The following is an 18502-nucleotide window of genomic DNA, read 5'->3' on the forward strand; positions in this document are numbered from 1 at the left end:
GCTTGTATTAGCACAAAAGTACGCTCCCCCCAGAAAAAAAACCCTCTTAGTTGTATGGTGGAAGGAATCTATTTTCATCCAGACTGGAGCTCCCTTCCTTGCACAATGTGGCCATACAGAATACCACATACATCTCCTTCCTTGACAACAACATGTTGATTGTACAACTAGTACTATGAGAATTCTTTATTGTCAATAAAGCTTCATTTTGGTATCGTGGACTGTCTTCCTACAGCTCTATAATCTGAAACATCTGGCCAGTAAAACTGTGAAGAACTGCCTTCTAATTAAGTTTTATAACATCTGATGTAACAGGGTTGTACTCGGGTGAGTAACTTTGCTCAACAGCGACTGCAATGTCTTGTCCGCTACGGAAAGCAATGTGTCTCTCTCTGGGTGCTTCTGGTGCAACACTGACTCTCATTTTGCCAATTCACTCCTGCCCCCCCCCCCAATTTGGAGTAGCTCACACCCACTCCGATTAGATATTTTAATCTTGGGATTAGACTGCATGCACATTTCGTGAGTAGTTAAGGAGCACAAAACTCTCCTGCACTGTCACAGAATTTCTGGTCCCACTTTGCAATTCTCTCTTCCCACACCTGCCACAACTTGTGCCATAATAAATATGTTTAAAGCTCTTAGTTGTCTTTGGTGCATACAGCAAGGGTAAAGGTAAAGGGTAAAGGGACCCCTGACCATTAGGTCCAGTCGTGACCGACTCTGGGGTTGCGTGCTCATCTCGCTTTATTGGCACAGCTTCCGGGTCATGTGGCCAGCATGACTAAGCCACTTCTGGCAAACCAGAGCAGCGTACGGAAACGCCGTTTACCTTCCCACCAGAGTGGTACCTATTTATCTACTTGCACTTTGACGTGCTTTCGAACTGCGAGTTGGCAGGAGCAGGGACCGAGCAACGGGAGCTCACCCCGTCACGGGGATTCGAACCGCCAACCTTCTGATCGGCAACCCCTAGGCTCTGTGGTTTAACCCACAGTGCCACCCATGTCCCATACAGCAAGGGTAGGGGACCGCATATGCCAGCAGCGGGTGGGGCTGGAGGAAAAAGCAGATAGAGCCACAATTGTGAACTTTTGCTTTGAGCAGGCTAGCTTCTGCACGCACCCCTTTCTATCCTCTGTCCAGACACGCGAGAACCATGCTCAGAGTTCAAGGCCACATTCCAGCCAAGCAAAACAGGAGGGTGGACTGTGGGGAAGCTCCCAGAGTCACAATAAAGATAACTGTGCGGCTCCGTTCGGCTTCCGGACCTGAAGCTGCCTAACCCCGGCAAACAATATTGCAGACAAGCTTTATTTTGGCTAACATTATATCCAAGCCGTTTCCTCGTCGCTTGGGCGTGAAATTTCCATACCTGAGTGTTCCATATATGGACACACTTGTCAAAGGATCCACTGGCTAAGTATTTTCCGTCAGGGCTAAAAGCTACGCTGTAGACAGGCTCTTGATGTTTGGTTAACATGTGAGTGCAGACTCCTCTTTCGACGTCCCACAACCGAACAGTAGAGTCGAATGAAGCACTGTGGGAGACAGGCGACAGCAGAAGGTTTCACGTTCCGAGCGTTGTCAAGGTTCTATCAAACTTCAGAACGTCTTATTCTCTGTGCAAGTGGTGTGTGGTCAGTGGACTAGGGGGACTAGGTTAGTCCCCTAAGTGTCCCCCTGGCGCCTCCTTCACAAAGCCCGGGAAGCTTCTGCCGGGCTTAGGAAGAAGGCGTGATGCTCACACGTGCGATGTCAACCCCACAACCCCTCCAATCACCCACACAAGCTGGCCCCTCTGGCCCTAACTGTTCGCCTATGAAAAATTTCACAGCACACCACTGCAAGTACCCACACATCATTCTGCATGAGCATGGCCAGTGTAAGGTTTTTTAGGCTCCTAGAGAAACATTTAATTTGATCTCAACTCCCCACTTTAACTGCCGATTGTCAGTATTTGAGGGTTTTTTTGGGGGGTGGGGTGGGAGAGAGTAAACTTGGTGTTCCAATCTCAATTTAGCTATGGACTTGACCGGGTGACCCATAACTAACCTACCTCATAAGGTAGGTTATGAGGATAAAAAGAGGAGGACCCATGTACGGACCTCCAAAACACCTTGTAAAAGGTACAAAAAAAGGAAAGGACCCCTGGACGGTTAAGTCCAGTCAAAGGCAACTATGGGGTTGTGGCGCTCATCTCGCTTTCAGGCCAAGGGAGCCGGCGTTTATCCACAGATGGCTTTCCAGGTCATGTGGCCAGCATGACTAAACCGCTTCTGGCACAACGAGACACTGACGAAAACCAGAGCGCATGGAAACGCTGTTAACCTTCCTGCAGCAGTGGTACCTATTTATCTACTTGCATTGGTGTGCTTTCGAACTACTAGGTTAGCAGGAGCTGGGACAGAGCAACGGGAGCTCACTCTGTCGTGGGGATTTGAACCGCCAACTTTTTTATCGGCAAGTCCAAGGTTTAGACCACAGCACCACCGGCATCCCTAAGCACCTTGTAGGATGGGTGGGATACAAATGAAAGAATCCCTATATACATAGTTAACAAAACAAAGAAAAACTTTTCTGTTTATTTGAGCATGCATAACACAGTTTCGTTTTTACCTTGCCAACATAATATTAGAGTTTGGGTTGTTGGTCCCTGGTCCCGTCGGACTCCATTTGATAGTATAAATCTCTTTGTTATGTGCCTGAAGGTCATGTACACACACATCTTGCTTCATACTCCAAATCTATACAAAATCAGAGGGGAATAAAATCTGCACATTGAAATATTTTCTCCAGTTATAGAAGAGCTCACCAAGAAATACGCATGCATTTAAGAAACAGAACTGAAAAATGTAAATAAAGGCTAACATTTCATACAGTATTTCCAGCTACAGTTCTTTAAAATATGTTCCAAAGGCTTCAGCCAGAATTACCTTTAATGTCATATCATCTGAGCACGACGCTAGAAGCATCCCAGAAGGATCCCATTTGATAGCATTGACCTCATTCTGAAATTTAAAAATAATTAAATTGGTGGCAATTCTGTATCAAACTGCACTGTACCTTTTTATCCAGAAGAGGGCCATCTGGGTTTAATTTATAACAGCAACAAATAAACTATTGCATGTTAAAATTATTGGTTTGGTTCTTTCATCCGTGAAACAACAGAAATGATATTTCATTAGCTAAACAGATTTATAGAGACTATTTTATAGGATTAAAGTATAGTTTGCTGCCTTCTTTCAGTTTTATTTGCACGAGAGAGAACAAGTCCTCCTAGGGGGAATTGCCTGATACCAAGTCAAGTCAGACAATTGGTCCATTTAGCTCAGTATTATCTGTGCTGACTGACAATGGCTTTCCAGGACTCCAGAAAAAGAAGTCTTTATCGTATCTGCTTGGAGATGCCAGGGATCGAAGATGGGACCTGGTTCATGCAAAACTTCTGCTTTACTACTGAACAACTCCTCCCTCAAGTAGGTAACCTAAACTCATTTTCCTTCTGCCATTTGAGAAGGGAAAACTACTCACCAATAAGAATTCATTACAACACAATCCTATGCAGGTTTACTGAAAAGTCAATCCCATTAACCTTAATGGAGCTTACTCCCAAGTAAGTATACAGATGAGTTTGTCGCAAGAACTTTATCATCCTGCATTTGTCATCATCAAAGTCTTGTTTTCTTGCAATGCTTCATTTGCATTTGTTCTTAAGAACAGCAAAACACACTTAACAGAAAGAAGAGGCGGAGGATGATTCTCTCATATATCACCCTTGAAATGTTCCAATGGTCACAGCAGTAACTGCAATAGGTTAACAGGGCCATGTAAACTCACCGTATGGCCTTGAAAAGTTTTGACTGGACGATCACAGCCTAGCCTGCATACATGTATGCACATGTCCGTGCTGCAGGATGCAAAAGTAGTGTTGTTCTGCCAGTCTACATCCAGAGCAGGGGCTGCAAAAGGGGAACCAGAGAAAGGCAACATGAGGACATCTTGCAAAGAAGCAAATAGGCAAGGCTCCTTTCCCAATTCCATATAATGACTGGCACTTTGATTCTAGTACCCCTGCAATGTCAGGAGCAGCATCCCAGGAACACCCGCATAATACCAATGTGTTGGGGTGCAGTGATAAGCATGCACCAAGATTCCCAAGATTCCCATTCCATCTCTCTCAATAATCTATTGATTAAGCTTTCTAGGTTGGATTCACCCAGGAAAAAGAAAACCTGCTAAAATTCCAAAAAAGTACACACAAGGGCTTTCAAATAACGTAACAATTTTTACACATATTTGTCCTGATGCACAGACTACATTTTTGGTACAAGTTGTTTCACAAAAACGCAACTGGTGTGCCTAAAATACTAAAGACGTGGCAGCATACTGATACAGTAAAATATGGCGGGATCTTGAAGGCTACGGTGGGGTGGTCATGAATGCTTCAGTGACATTTTTCAGCAACAAAAGGCAGGAATCCAAAAGTGCTTTCTCAAAGTTGTCTTTGGTTCCCACCAAAGCATAATTCCAAGATGATGTCCTGTCCTGGGCTCCATCTATCAGGCAGGAACAATCAGCCAGGCTATGGAGCAGGGTCTTTTCAGAGATGATTGCTACTGTATGAAAGTATAGCATACCTTTTCTGAATTACTTAATGATCAACTGGTTTATTGTGATTTGTGCCTTAATTGCAAAAGCTTAAGCTGCTTTGCCTTTTGCGAAAATTAAAATGTTTAAAGAAATACATGGACGGCTAATTAGCCTTACCTGAGTGGAAAGGGAACTGCTGTTTAGCTTCTCCTGTATGAGCATCCCAAATTATTGTCGTCTATGTTGGTGGGGGCAGATAGGGAGAAAAAGACACACATTCAGTTCCGAAGAAAAGCAGGTTTCACTGTGTTGTTGACTGCTGAAATTTTTAGTCAAAAAACGCATTTGTTCTAATATAACACAGATAAGAAAATCTAACATAGATAATGATCTGTCCTTATTACACAGGGGAAGAATTAAAATCAGCCTGAGTCAAAAAATGTTTCTGTAAGGAGACCAAATGTCAATTTCTTCAGTTGAGCAAATCTCAGATTCACACCACAAATGATGGTGTATTAAGCCTCCTGTAAACTGCAGTGTTGTGTTGACAGGTGGTCCTTATAACATCCAGCGTGTGCTTAGGTGAATTTTATGATGCCTCCACAACCTGAAATTGATAGCCAATAATGGAGACATGGTAATGTTTGCATCACAATCGAGATTGATGCTACAGACGCTGCAGCAGAACAGGTCATATGATTTAGATCAGGTCCTTGGTTTTCCTCTACATAATCGAAAAAGTAAGTCAGCTTGGAAAATCTCAAGGTTTGCATAAGAAGATTTGCAGAAGCCCCAAGTGACTTCACAACATATTGCGCCAAGGAAAGCTGTGATTAGGCGCCTCTTGACAAATAAAGTTTAGATCTTACACTTTGCGACAAGTAACGCTCTGTTTCCAACCATCCATTTCTAAGCAACGTAATGGAGTGAGTAATGGTCTCTCTGCTTCAAGCAGTCCTGTAGGAAACTAATTATTTGGATCCATTCCTATGTGTTTGAGGTTGCCTCAAGTCTGCTGATACCTTCCTCTCAATGTGTAGATAATGCAATTTGAACTACACCAGAATCCACACTTTGAGAACGAATCCACTATCAGTATACCTGATATTTTCCTGTGACATATTTTTAGGCACTGGGAAAAACAGATGTGTACAAATGCACATACACACGTGCATGAAAAACCTCTGGCAACGTTGAAGAGGAGAACTAACTATGCCATACAAGCAAACAAGCAGCCTGTTTCAAGGCAGGCTGCACATGTAACATATTTACTATCCCTTAAGAAAGCAATCACTCAATTTGATGAAATCTAGGCTTTCCAAAACACCTCCCCCCCTCCCAGATGAGCAGAAATAAAATTTTGCTGAATTCCCAAGAGCTATTCTATACTTGCAAGCTATGCACCTCAACACTTACTTTATCAACTCCAGCACTTAAGATGTAATTTCCCTTTTTGTTCCACTTCAGAGCAAAGATGGGCCCTTTATGTTGACCTAAGGTGCTTGCAAGATTTCCTGCAAAGTATGAAAGACAATTGTTAGCTCCTTCAAATAGCTTGGGAGTTGAAATAATTCAGCAGTACAAAACACCTAATTATTTGGAAACAGATACTGTTATAAATCTTACCATCTTCTGTCCATATTCTTGCAAAGCCATCATATGATCCTGTAGCCAACAGCGTCCCATCGGTCTGTAGGGATGTTAACAAAGAGAATCAAATGGTGTTTTTTTGCAGGAGGCACACAATATCCTGAGTCAGCTACAACCCACTAACTCATCCTTCAAACCCTGAGTTTTCAAAAGCAAGCAAAACTAGGTGCTCCACTGAGCTAGAGAAAGCATCATTACTGGATTGTACCCAAAATTAAAGCCTGGCACTCCTGGCACCTAGATGGAAACAAAGACGGCTAAAGCAGCATTGCACTGTCAGAACAATTAAACCGCTAAGAAACAAAATCGTGACATAATTATTTTTATGAAGTATTTTAGCTGAGCTGAGAGATTTCCTTCCCTTACCCTGCCAAACATGCCAACAATCTATATTCCTCCCTTTTCCCTAAAGAAGACCACTGAGAAAAGAATAGAGCAGAACAGAACAGCTTCAATGGAACTTTTACATATATTTACTTTATTCCTCTCGGAGGCAGTAAGAATTAGAAATATGGACTAAAGCCCTTCTGTTGGCTAGCAAGACTGTTCCACTGCACTGTGTATTTTGTGTCTAGGGACTGCAATAAAGCTGGGTGTGTATATTTACTGATACAAAAGTCCCAATTAATTTTGATCATTACAACCATTAATCTCATTTACTTTATCCTTTGAACAACAACTGAAAGATGACTTCATTAAGAGTCTTCATAGCTTCTTGACTATGTAATGAATGCGTCCTAAAGTGCTTTACAGTTCAGTGCTTTACACATAAGAAACACTTACTTACTTTATGCATTCATTCATTCATTCATACATACATACATACATACATGAATGCATATAATCTATAGGCCACCCAATAACTGATGTTTTGGGGAGGCTTGTTTTTTCACCTGCCAAAATGTAACTGTTTTTAACTTCACAACTGGCAACTTGAGGAGGTGATAATTGCCTGAGACCTGATCTGAACTGAACAAAGTGCGGGGTATCTGTTAGCATCAGATTCTTGAAAGCTAAAGTATTTCAAGTGGAAACGGCTGGGAATAAAAACCCATTTCCCCAAGTTCACATGCAAATATGTGTTATGATGCTTATTTTAAAATATGTTTGATATCATTCTAAGTGATATATAACTCCTGCCCGTGGCATGTGTTCTGTAATAGCTATTTCACACATGCAAGCCATCACCTGAAGTTGCATTCGTCAAGTGTGAACATTCATAAAGTGTGAACATTCATACGTGAACTTATCTGAAGCTCATATATTGTAGAAAAATAGAGAGATATAGTTCTGAAGGGGGGGGGGGACTTGTAGGCCGCAGACAAAGTGCAAGCAGCAAACTAAGAACAATCCTTGGTTATAGATGGTGGTTTATCCAAAGTGAGACAAACCATGACCTCAGGTTTGGATAGATTGCTAAGCCAAGCCATAGTTTAAGCCTAGGTAGCACAGTGGCAGCAAGGAGAGGAGCAAAGGGATTGTGATACTGGCTCCGAGAACCCACACATTTGTTCAGTGCAAGCTTGGCCATTGTTTCAAACATTTTATACTTCACCTATGTTCAAATTCCCCTTTAGCCTTAAAGCTCACAAGCTGGGTTTGGTTCTAGTGACTTACATCTCAGCCTAGCCTACTTCTCACATTGGATGTGAGGATAAAATGGGGAGGGAAGGAACTGTGTTTGCCGCCTTAAGCGCTTTGGAAGACATGAGGGTGTAAGTAAAGAAAGCAACTCACATGTACATGCTGTGTGCTTTCTCTCCTGCGTGCCACATGTAAGAGAATAAGCTGGTGCCTCGGTGTTTAAGACGGTGCACCAGAAAGCTCTCGTTCAACAAAGAAGCTCAGCTATGATTTGGAATGTTTCACGTGACTTGGAATGTAGGTGGAAGCAAGCATGAATGAATGAATGAATGAATGAATGCAAGAGTGGATCACACTACTGGTAGAACACGCAAAGGAAGGAGAAATACTCTTAATGCATCTGGAGCTCATACGCCAGAGGGCATATGAGGAACCTCTCTGTCCTTAAGTTGCACAATAAGCTTGAAAAGCAGAACCACAAATGACTCATGGATCTACTTCTCGAGGCTTCCTGTTCAGTGGCCCTTGGCCAAGCCACTAACTCCTAGCTTCAGCTACTACCCCTGCCGGTAATATGGGGATAATCACATTGGTCCACCTTATGTAGTTGCTGCAGGTATCTAAGATGTAATACACTACATTTATTAATACTATTTTTTATTTCTACACTTTTGATCGGTGACTAAGAGCACATTTTTTTACAATCCATCAGGGCAGGGGAAGCTTTGTCTATTTATTGGTGGAGAATAACAATTGGGATAGGATGCTATGCATAACGATTTCCTCATATTTTTAATAGTGCAGCTACAGCCATACGGCTCATTTCCCAGTCCTATTGTTTGCATTCATGTCATTCACACTTCTGCTCCTTCTTCTGGAGCTCTGGAGTTTAAGATTAGAAAACATCCTTGTCTGCCACAACCCCCGGGAGCTTTAGAATGTTTTGCAGAAAATTTATTCCATAGTGCGGAAAAGAGGATGGCAAGTGTGGAGCTATCTGCATTTTTATGCATGACATACAGCAAAGAGGACAGATAACAACAGGATACAAACTAGATTTTCACTGCGCTGGGAAGAGGCATACGTGATTTTGCAAGTGGGAGACCTGATTCATTTGCAGGCGGCAGTAAACACTGCAAAGCAAGGAAACCTTTAATCTTACAAACCTATTTGTTTTGGCTGAGTTTGTCTTAGAGGCAGCATAAATCTTTTACTCCAAATGAGGCACTGCACAACTCTTGCATTGTTTTTGCAAATTAAAAGTTCATTACACTATTTATCTTTGCCTCATAAAAGACATCACAACACTTTGCACATAAATAAACAAAAAGGGCTACAACTGCCTAACCAAATAAGTGTGCTTCTGGTTCACCGAGTTAATGTTGCAGAAGTATTTAACAAACTGTTGACTGCTTGCCATGCAAAACACAGGTAAATTGATGCTTCTTAAATGGATATTGTATATATTTTTTCAGCTGTATACCAACCACATGATGAAGTCTATTCTCTTGTGTATTTTAATAATAAATTTGTTAGGCTTCAGTTCAAGAGCAGTGATGCAAAAGTCATTATTTAGCAAGGGACCGGGGGTGGCACCTGAGCATGGTGCCAATGATAGACCCTAACTTGACTTCAACCAGGTTCCCCGCTGGTTCCCACCCCAGTGCAGCTGCCATTCATTCATTCATTCACCTCATCCCACCCAATCCCCTGGACATGTTTCAGTGATGGCCACTGGTGGTGCTTTTGAATAGGACCCAAGCTGGTGCTCAGACCTAATCTGCAGTGGCCACTTGCCAAGTTAAGTTACCCAGAATGCAATATCTGACCAAACTCAACTACAGTGTTGCATTTTGGGTAATCCAATATGGGGTCACAGCAGACTGGAGTCACAACCACTCGCCACTATAACACGCCCAGAGGCATTGCTGGAGGCGAGGTGAAGGATGGGCAGCAGCAGCCTTGGGTTGGCTAGTAATAGGCTCTCTGGAGCTCCAGGACCCTTGGCAGGTTCCCCAATGATGCAGGCCTCTGACAAAAGGACAATAAAATATTTTTGAATCTTAAGGGGTAAGTCATGGAAATGGGGAGGGCATGGTGGGCAAATCCTATTTTTTAGATTGAATATTTGCTAGATCAAAGTCTATCAAGTAACAAGCATAAAGTAACAGCATGGAAAGACTAAAAACCTTTTTTTATCAGCTGTTAAATATTTTGCACTTGTTTGCAAAGAGGAACTAGAACTACTAGGCTACGAGACTGAATAAATGACAGAAGCACTGTGAGACTTTTACACTTGAGTTAGTATTCAGAGGTGATGGAAGGACTGCTTGCCCTTTCCAAAACAATCATTCTACCTACCTGCTCATATAAGCTTTAAACATTTCATCCCACCTTTTATATTCTTTTAGGTATGGGGATGACTGCCACAGATAATGACATGGAAAAATAAAGTGTTTCTGGAAAAAATGCTGCAATTGCAAAGGTCCTCCTTATCGCTGTCACTGAGTAGCTTAGCCCTCCTGAAAGAGGTCAGCTGGTGTGTGGGGATCCCCCTTATCGTATATAATCCCCCCTATGCACACTCCATCCATCATGGTGACAGATATTTTGCTAGTGTAAAATAACACCAGGTTGGAATGGAAGCACCAACTTTTTAAAAATATATATAGCAATCTACATTTCACTGACACCTTCAAGAGTTTTAGCAGTCAACTTACATTCCAGTCCAACGATGTTACATCCTTATTGCTGGGAACATCATGTCCTCCTTCTCTTATGCAGTGCCTCAAGACGAGTTGAGTGGAACTACCATTACTGTTCTCATTTAGATTCCATATTCTGGCCGTAGAGTCACCAGACCTATCAAGAGGAAATGTGTTTGTCGTGCACACGGAACAGGATATGAATGTATATTTGTTAACACACACAGGAAATGTTTTTTTTTTAATTAAAAAAAACAAGCCAACAAACGAATAGACTGTTTTTCTTTAATAACAACAAAAAATCGCAAGGCACGTTCAATGACAACATGATGAAATAATATAGAAACTGAAAACGATTGAGTAACAACAACTCCAGGACCTCACAACTTCCAATTTCTAACCATAACACCGTAAAGCAAAACTGCAGTAGTAATTGCATTTGGAAACCTGACAGAACAAGGCTAACAAAAATGCACTACGAAGGGCAATCCACTCTCTTGGAAGTTATTTCACTAGATTTTGGATTTTATTAGATTCTAGGGCCATAGCTAGTAGCTATGTTCTAAAAGGAGGCTCAGGTAACAGGCAGAGGAAAAGGCTTTCTGCCTGAGAACCCTAGAGAGCCCTTGACAATCACAGTAGACAATATGGTGTAAGATGGAGGAAGCAGTCTGACCCAATACAGGGAGCCTCCTGAGATCCTATAAGCTGGTTTGAGAGAACACATTAGCCACAATGTGTTAAGACTATGTCTGTCATAACAATGACATACAGAGAGGGCACATGAGATCCACATTACTGATGCTCCAAATCAGCACTGACTAGAGATCAAGGCAACTTAAATACAGTGGGAGCTGTTCTAACCCTTTAACTTACCCCGATGCTAGCAGATCACTGACAGGATTCCAGGCACAGATGAACACCTCTGATTCGTGACCCCGGAGAACTGTTGCTTTGTTAGAAGGAATTTCAACATCCCCATCAATTTCCATTGGCTTTGAATGATTATCTGCACGACAAAACACACACATTGAGGTAAGGCAGTGATTACGTACTGTTAGTTATTCTTTTCGGTTTTGTTCTGTTTTGCTTTTTCAAATTTTACTCTTAGCTGTAATTATTTACAAAGAAGACTGGACAAAACCATTTAATTCCAATAACGTATAACTTATTTGATTGCTTTATGCTGGCTGCATAAACACCCACTTTCCTTACCAAGATCAGAAGGAAATGTAACTCTCTACATTTAAGAACAGGCTTTTTAAACAAGTCATATTTCACACTATGATCTGGGTGAACTGCTGATAAGATGACATTAATTATAACAACAATGAAAACCGCACACAGTGATTAGTTTCTGCTCCCTTCTGTACATTGCAAACTGTGCAATTAATGGCAAGAGATCCTATAGGGAAAAGTAACACATAGTTATACTGCCAAATTTTATTTACACATGGATAATTCCCAAATAAATTAATCTTTACTCCTGGGACTATAACATCCAAATGGGGGTTGGGGAAGATAGGGAAATAGCTGACTCAGAAACAGTAAGGAGAAACAGCTGAGACTTAGGGGAAATTCAGTTAGACCACTTCCTCAAGCCCATCTACTGAACTTAACACCGAGCAAGGATTTGAACACAGACAAGCCTGTGGCTGCCTTATATTGCCTAGCTGTGCACTACTATGCATATTTTTAGTATTTTTATATTTTATATTTTTAGTACAGTGATTAAAAGTCTGATTCTCTTCGTGTTTCCTATAGTAGATCAGTTCACACTGAATCTAGGCCACTTTGCTCATCCCCACCCACACAAACCATGATCCCTGATGTAGTGTTATATCCAAACTGGGCGTCATAGTTAATTTAACTCACACAAACCACAAACATGTCAAGAACAAGAACAAGCTGGTCAAGAACAAGCCAGTGCTGCAAAACATGGCTTGTTTGGAGGAAAGCGAAGCACGGTCCCCATTTCAGATATGTTTCTCCCACCCGCTAGCAGGGAGGAGAAAACGTTCATGTGATTTACCAGGACAGGTGAATGAGGTCCCTGACTAAATGCAGGAGTTGAAGTTTCCTAACTTAATTTTAGAGTGCTGGTGCCTATTCTATGGTGTGGAAACCGGGCATATCCTTATAGACTCAGACATGTGGTTAGTGCTGGCAATTCCTGGAGAACTTGGTCTCAATAGAAAACAAGCAGCTAGTATGTTGGGATGTATCATGATCCTGAAAACCTGCAGCAGAATGGCTGTAGAATAACTATTCTCCATGTCTTCATACAATTTCTGAGCATCATGAACTCAAAGGAGTCTTCATGTTCAGAGCTGTGTGCTTTTAAATAAATCAACATTCTTCCCCAAGGTAACCCAAATTCCATGCCAATAATGTATCAGCTCTGTGTTCTCCATAAAATCATGCAAGTTAAATACAAGTACACATATCTGCATAATTTATTCTTCTAAAAAGGTAAAGGGACCCCTGACCATTAGGTCCAGTCATGGCCGACTCTGGGCTTGCAGCGTTCATCTCGCTTTATTGGCCGAGGGAGCCGGGGTACAGCTTCAAGGTCACGTGGCCAGCATGACTAAGCCGCTTCTGGCGAACCAGAGCAGCACATGGAAACGCCGTTTACCTTCCCGCTGGAGCAGTACCTATTTATCTGCTTGCACTTTGACATGCTTTCGAACTGCTAGGTTGGCAGGAGCTGGGACCAAGCAATGGGAGCTCACCCCGTCGCGGGGATTCGAACCGCCGATCTTCTGATCGGCAAGTCCTAGGCTCTGTGGTTTAACCCAGAGCGCCACCTGCGTCCAATTTATTCTTCTAGTCAGAGGCAAAAAGGTAAGGAGCTGTGCTAGGTGATATAAGCTCTGTCTTGAAAGCCTACGGAGTCCCCTTTCCTGGGCTTCAAAAATCCAAAACGTATTGGACAAAGATTTTCTACAGCCACAGGAACCTGGTCCCAAGTTGTTCAGGGCTTTTATATGTTAACAACCAGACCTTGCACATGGAGCAGCAGCTCATCAGCAGCCAGTGTGGTTCCCTTAGTAAAGATGCAATAGGTGTTCCCCTCAAAAACCTGGCAGCAGCATTCTGAACCAGCTTCAGCTTCCAGACCAATCCCAAGGGAAGCTCCACATAAAAAATAACCACTGCACTTCTTGAGGTGATGAATTCGGAGCCCAGACCCAAACCAATGGTTGTGCTGCAGTTGCACAAAATCCGGCACTCGCGAGCCACACTCATAGGAAGCGTACTTATTGCATGTGCCCCATTCTCCTCTCCATTCACAGTGGCTTCTCCATTCTTTGGTGTGTTCTGCTGAGGGACAGCAGTTGTCGTTGCTGTAGAAGCTGTGGTGGCCGTGGTGGCCGGCGCTGTGACTGGTGCCGTGCTAGCTTGCTGTTGAGCTAATTTCTCCCGCAAAGCCTGCTGCCGAGTCTGTACCACGTCAGGCATTACGGCGTCTATCAACGATAGCGACTCTATAGGCCTGCCGTCAAACACTGTGCCGTCCTGAGGGAGGGGAAGGAAAATGAAAAGAAAACGAATTAGGAGGCTGAGAGGACAGGCAACACCCAAGAGAATGCCAGAATACGGTGACGGAGCCATCTGTAACAACCTTCTGTAAGAGAAGCTTCTTGGTGAGTTTTTAATCACCACACTCTGGACTGCTGAGCACACAGTGACAGAACAGCACTGGACTGAGTACAGTGGTGCCTCGCAAGACGAAATTAATTCGTTCCGCAAGTTTTTTCTTCTTGCGAGTTTTTCGTCTTGCGATGCACGGTTTCCCATAGGAATGCATTGAAAATCAATTAATGCGTTCCTAGGGAAACCGACTTCAGACCAGGTCCGGGGACAGTCTGTCCCCGGACCTCCTCTGAAGGCTGGGGGGGGGGGGGACAAGGGCTTTTCTTCCCACCCCCAGCATTTTAAAAAACCCTGGGACAGCGGAGGACTTCTCCGCTGTCCGGGGCGATCTTAAAATGCTGGCGGGCGGCATTTTAAAATCGCCCCGGACAGCGGAGGACTTCTCCGCTGTCGGGGCGATTTAAAAGCCCCTGGGAAGGCAGGCAGGGGGGACAAAGACTTTTGCCCCCCGCCAGCCTTCAGAAGAGGTCCTGGACCTCTTCTGAAGGCTGGCGGGGGCGAAAGTCTTTGCTCCCCCCGCCTGCCTTCAAAAGCTGTCCGGCCCAGGCTTCCCGGACCTTTCCGCCAGCAGCGGCAGCGCTGCCGCTGCTGGCGGAGACTTGTCGCCATGCAGAAGCCTGCGCGCAGCGCGCCCGGGCTTCGCGGATCTCTCCGCCAGCAGCGGCAGCGCTGCCGCTGCTGGCAGAGACTTGCCGGCATGCCGAAGCCTGCGCGCAGCGCGCCCGGGCTTCGCGGATCTCTCCGCCAGCGGAGGCAGCGCTGCCGCTGCTGGCGGAGACTTGCCGGCATGCAGAAGCCTGCGCGCAGCGCGCCCAGGCTTCGCGGATCTCTCCGCCAGCAGCGGCAGCGATGCCGCTGCTGGCGGAGACTTGCCGGCATGCAGAAGCCTGCGCGCAGCGCGCCCAGGCTTCGCGGATCTCTCCGCCAGCAGCGGCAGCGCTGCCGCTGCTGGCGGAGACTCTCCTGCCTTCAAAAGCCGTCCGGGATAGCAGGAAGCGCTTCCCTGCTATCCCGGACTGCTTTTAAAATGCTGGCGCTGGGGAGCAAAGCCTTTCGGCCCCCGCCAGCCTTCCTGGACCTCTTCTGAAGGCCGGAGGGGGGGGAAGGCTTTGCTCCCCACCGCTAGCATTTAAAAGAGGTCCCCGGAGATTTCCCTATGGGCTTTCGTCTTGCGAAGCAAGCCCATAGGGAAATTCGTTTTGCGAAGCGTCTCCAAAACGGAAAACCCTTTCGTCTAGCGGGTTTTCCGTCTTGCGAGGCGTTCGTCTTGCGGGGTACCACTGTATTCTTGTTGAGATACAACTGGCGCTCACTAACTGTGCTTTCCAGAAACAGTAGCAGTAATTTTTGTTCCGATGGGCTTTCCCAGCTGTATAAATGGGTCTTTGCCACAAATATCCATTTGTTAGGGTTTTAGTTTTGCCTTAAATGTATCTGTTGTTTCATGTTTATAAATGACTTTGTTTTTATGTGTAAATAGCCTTGATGCAGTGATTTTGAAGGTGAATAATATTATTAATAATAATAATGCTAGTAATAGTAGTAGTAATAATAATATGGCGTCCCCAGGAAGAGCTGGGAGAGACGCTCAGGAGCTGCTATTGGTACTGTAGACAACACTGACCTACACAGACCAATAGTCTGACTCAGAATAAGGCAGCTTTCTAGATTCCTAGAAGAGCATTGGCTCTGAAAAGGCATTCTGGGATCAAAGAAGCATAGAGCGGGAAGGAACTCTGGGGATCATTCTAGTCCAACCCCCTGCAATGCAGGAATACACAGCTGCCCCATAACAGGATCTTAGCTGCAACCTTAAGAGTTATCAGTCCCATGCTCTAACCAACTGAACTATCCAGGCTCAAATTCACCCCATTTCACCTTCACTTCTGCGATAATTAATTAGACTGCAAAAACCAAAGGCCCATCCAGTCTAGCCTTCCCTTTCACAAGAGAGGCCAACTAGGTGCCTATGAGAAGCCCATAAGCAGAAGCAGAGTGCAGCAGGACTCTCCCTATTAGCGATTCCCAACAACTGGTATTCAGAGGCACACTGCCTCACACACTGTCACCATAGCTAGTGACGACTATCTACTATGTGTATAAAAAAAAATAACAAAATTCATTTGTCAGTTCCTCTTGACATGTTTGTTCAGGATGAAGTCTAATCTGAAAATTTTGGAACTACAGAGTACAGGGAAGAAATCTGATGGGAAGACAGCATCTTTCCATGCCTCTCTGCTTTACACATGTGCTGCTTCTTTTTTAAGCTAGCATAATTTAAAACAGCAAGAGAATTCAAAGGAAGAGCCCTTCTCAATGATTTAATGTAAACATCTTTACAAAGAAAATCCAGATGCACAAAGCTATCATTGTTTCTCCTTTATTAGCAAATGATGCCCATGAATGCCTTCTTTCTTGGCTGGTGGCACAGCCACCGGGAGGTCTACGGAGGGCTACCTCCCTTGTATTTTTAGCTCTTGCTCCCTCTCCTATTCTTAAAGACACATAAGGCAATTGTATCTAATTTGCTCAGTAAGGCCTAAATCTTTTCCAACCCTCTGGCACTGTAAATATACTTAATTTCTTACTGTTCTGTATTGATTCCTTGCACAAATGCCACCTGGTTATCCATTCCAGCACAAAACTGTGGCTTGCTCTTGGGTAAGAGTCAACGGAGACAGGCAAGGGGTAGGTTCTTCAATATCTAACGTACTCCATATGCACCCTCAAGTGGTGTGTGTCTCCACATAAGAAAACACAGCTACTCACCTCATTGATGCTGATCTCTGCTTCCACATACTGCAGGCCTTTCTGAAGTATGGAGATGAGGGCAGCAGGTGGCACTAGTGTCCCATTGATGTTGGATTGGCTAATATGACTCTCTATTCCAAATGTGAAGGCTGAATGGGAGAAACCTGAAAGCAAGAAGGGAAGCCATGATAGAAAAACCTAAACACTCCTTAATGTGACACACACACCCTAAAACCAGTGCTGCCCAAAACCTTTGCCAGCCTAACCATTTAGGAGGATCCATTTACCAGATTACGTTGGGTGGTTACAAAGAACTTCAACAGCCTCCTCCTTCTCCTAGCAGTCATTTGCAAACATACTTTGCGGAGAATGCAGACTTCGCAAAGAAATAATTTGTGCTAAGCCAAAAGGTGTGTGTTGTTTTTTTTAAAAAAACCAAAACACACACCATTTTGATGCTTAAACTCTTTTTACAGTGCACAGGTTGTATTTGCCTACAACCCTATGCTCACAACAAGGGAAACATTCTCTCACACAGAACAAGACAAAGGCACCTTTTCAATCTTCTGCCCACAGTTCTCATTACCAGCTCAATCCGACATGCACAGTGTAACTGTTCTAACAGGAAATGAGAAGCCATCCCCAAGAGGCAGACTCTCTAACTGCATGTTTTTTTGCAGGCAACAACAAACTGGAACTGCACCACGCTGGCCCAGTGCAGACATAACTGCTGCTGATCCATTAGCTGCAACACCATTCGTGCAATTAACAATAGCATGATTTGATGATTTTTTTAAAAAGCAAATTGCAGATGTGGGACCTCAAATCAGATTAGGGCTTTGACATGGGACGGTTGTTGTTTTTTTAAAACCCCTCCCCGCTGCTGTTGTCCCAATCTGAGTCAGAGCCCCTGTGCCTGCCATTTGCATTGGGGGTGGGGGGTGTCTCTCTTTTGCTCTAACAGCTGTTTCCCCGCCCCACAAATATCTATAGGAGATGTGAGAGCCCTGATCATGACCATGGTGGGGAGGCAAAGAGTTTCCCCCCATAAAACTGCTCTCCACCAGGTTCCCAGCTCTGATCAGTCCCCACACTAGCAATTTAGGTTTAAAAAGCCAATCAAACAAGAGGGAAGTGTGGTTCATGTGCAGTCATGAAGTAGCACAATATTTCTGTATGTCTGGTCTAGTGAGAAGGCAGAGCTGCGCTGCTCATCTAGATGCCACCAAGATGCTGGAGGAAATACGGATACAATATGAAGTAATAGAGGAAGTGGACAGTGAGAAACAGCTCAGCCGAGGTCCCTGATTTTCAGCCCTTCTGTTCCATAAAGGACATCTTTCTCACAAAGCTGAAACCAGCTCATCTACTGCTGTACATACATGTAATCAAAGGAGAGGCAAATTGAATTCTGGAAGGGAGTTGAAAACAAATCATATTCTTAAGAGGCGTGAGCTATATTGCAAATGCTGGTCAAAGCTGACCTGATGAATAATCTGGTAGCAACTGGGAGTTTTGGCACGCAAACATTCACAGAGGCCTTGTAGGTGGGTACAGAT

The 18502-nt window shown here is 44.0% G+C and overlaps 1 protein-coding gene across 5 annotated transcripts in view; it reads right to left on the reverse strand.

Annotated features, from left to right (window-relative positions):
- Positions 1–18502, reverse strand: part of TBL1X (transducin beta like 1 X-linked) — a 141248-nt gene that overhangs the window by 5216 nt on the left and 117530 nt on the right. For all 5 annotated transcript variants that reach the window (XM_082220119.1, XM_082220118.1, XM_082220120.1 and 2 more), the window contains 11 exons: positions 16962–17107; positions 13796–14054; positions 11409–11541; positions 10548–10689; positions 6220–6283; positions 6010–6107; positions 4771–4831; positions 3841–3962; positions 2937–3011; positions 2620–2747; positions 1376–1541 (listed from right to left, as the gene is read on the reverse strand). In XM_082220119.1, coding sequence (XP_082076245.1) covers positions 1376–1541; positions 2620–2747; positions 2937–3011; positions 3841–3962; positions 4771–4831; positions 6010–6107; positions 6220–6283; positions 10548–10689; positions 11409–11541; positions 13796–14054; positions 16962–17107 — 1394 coding nt within the window. The remainder of the gene's footprint in view (positions 1–1375; positions 1542–2619; positions 2748–2936; positions 3012–3840; positions 3963–4770; positions 4832–6009; positions 6108–6219; positions 6284–10547; positions 10690–11408; positions 11542–13795; positions 14055–16961; positions 17108–18502) is intronic.

Source organism: Podarcis vaucheri (assembly GCF_965113315.1).
Source record: "Podarcis vaucheri genome assembly, chromosome: 4".
Taxonomy (NCBI): Eukaryota; Metazoa; Chordata; class Lepidosauria; order Squamata; family Lacertidae; genus Podarcis; species Podarcis vaucheri.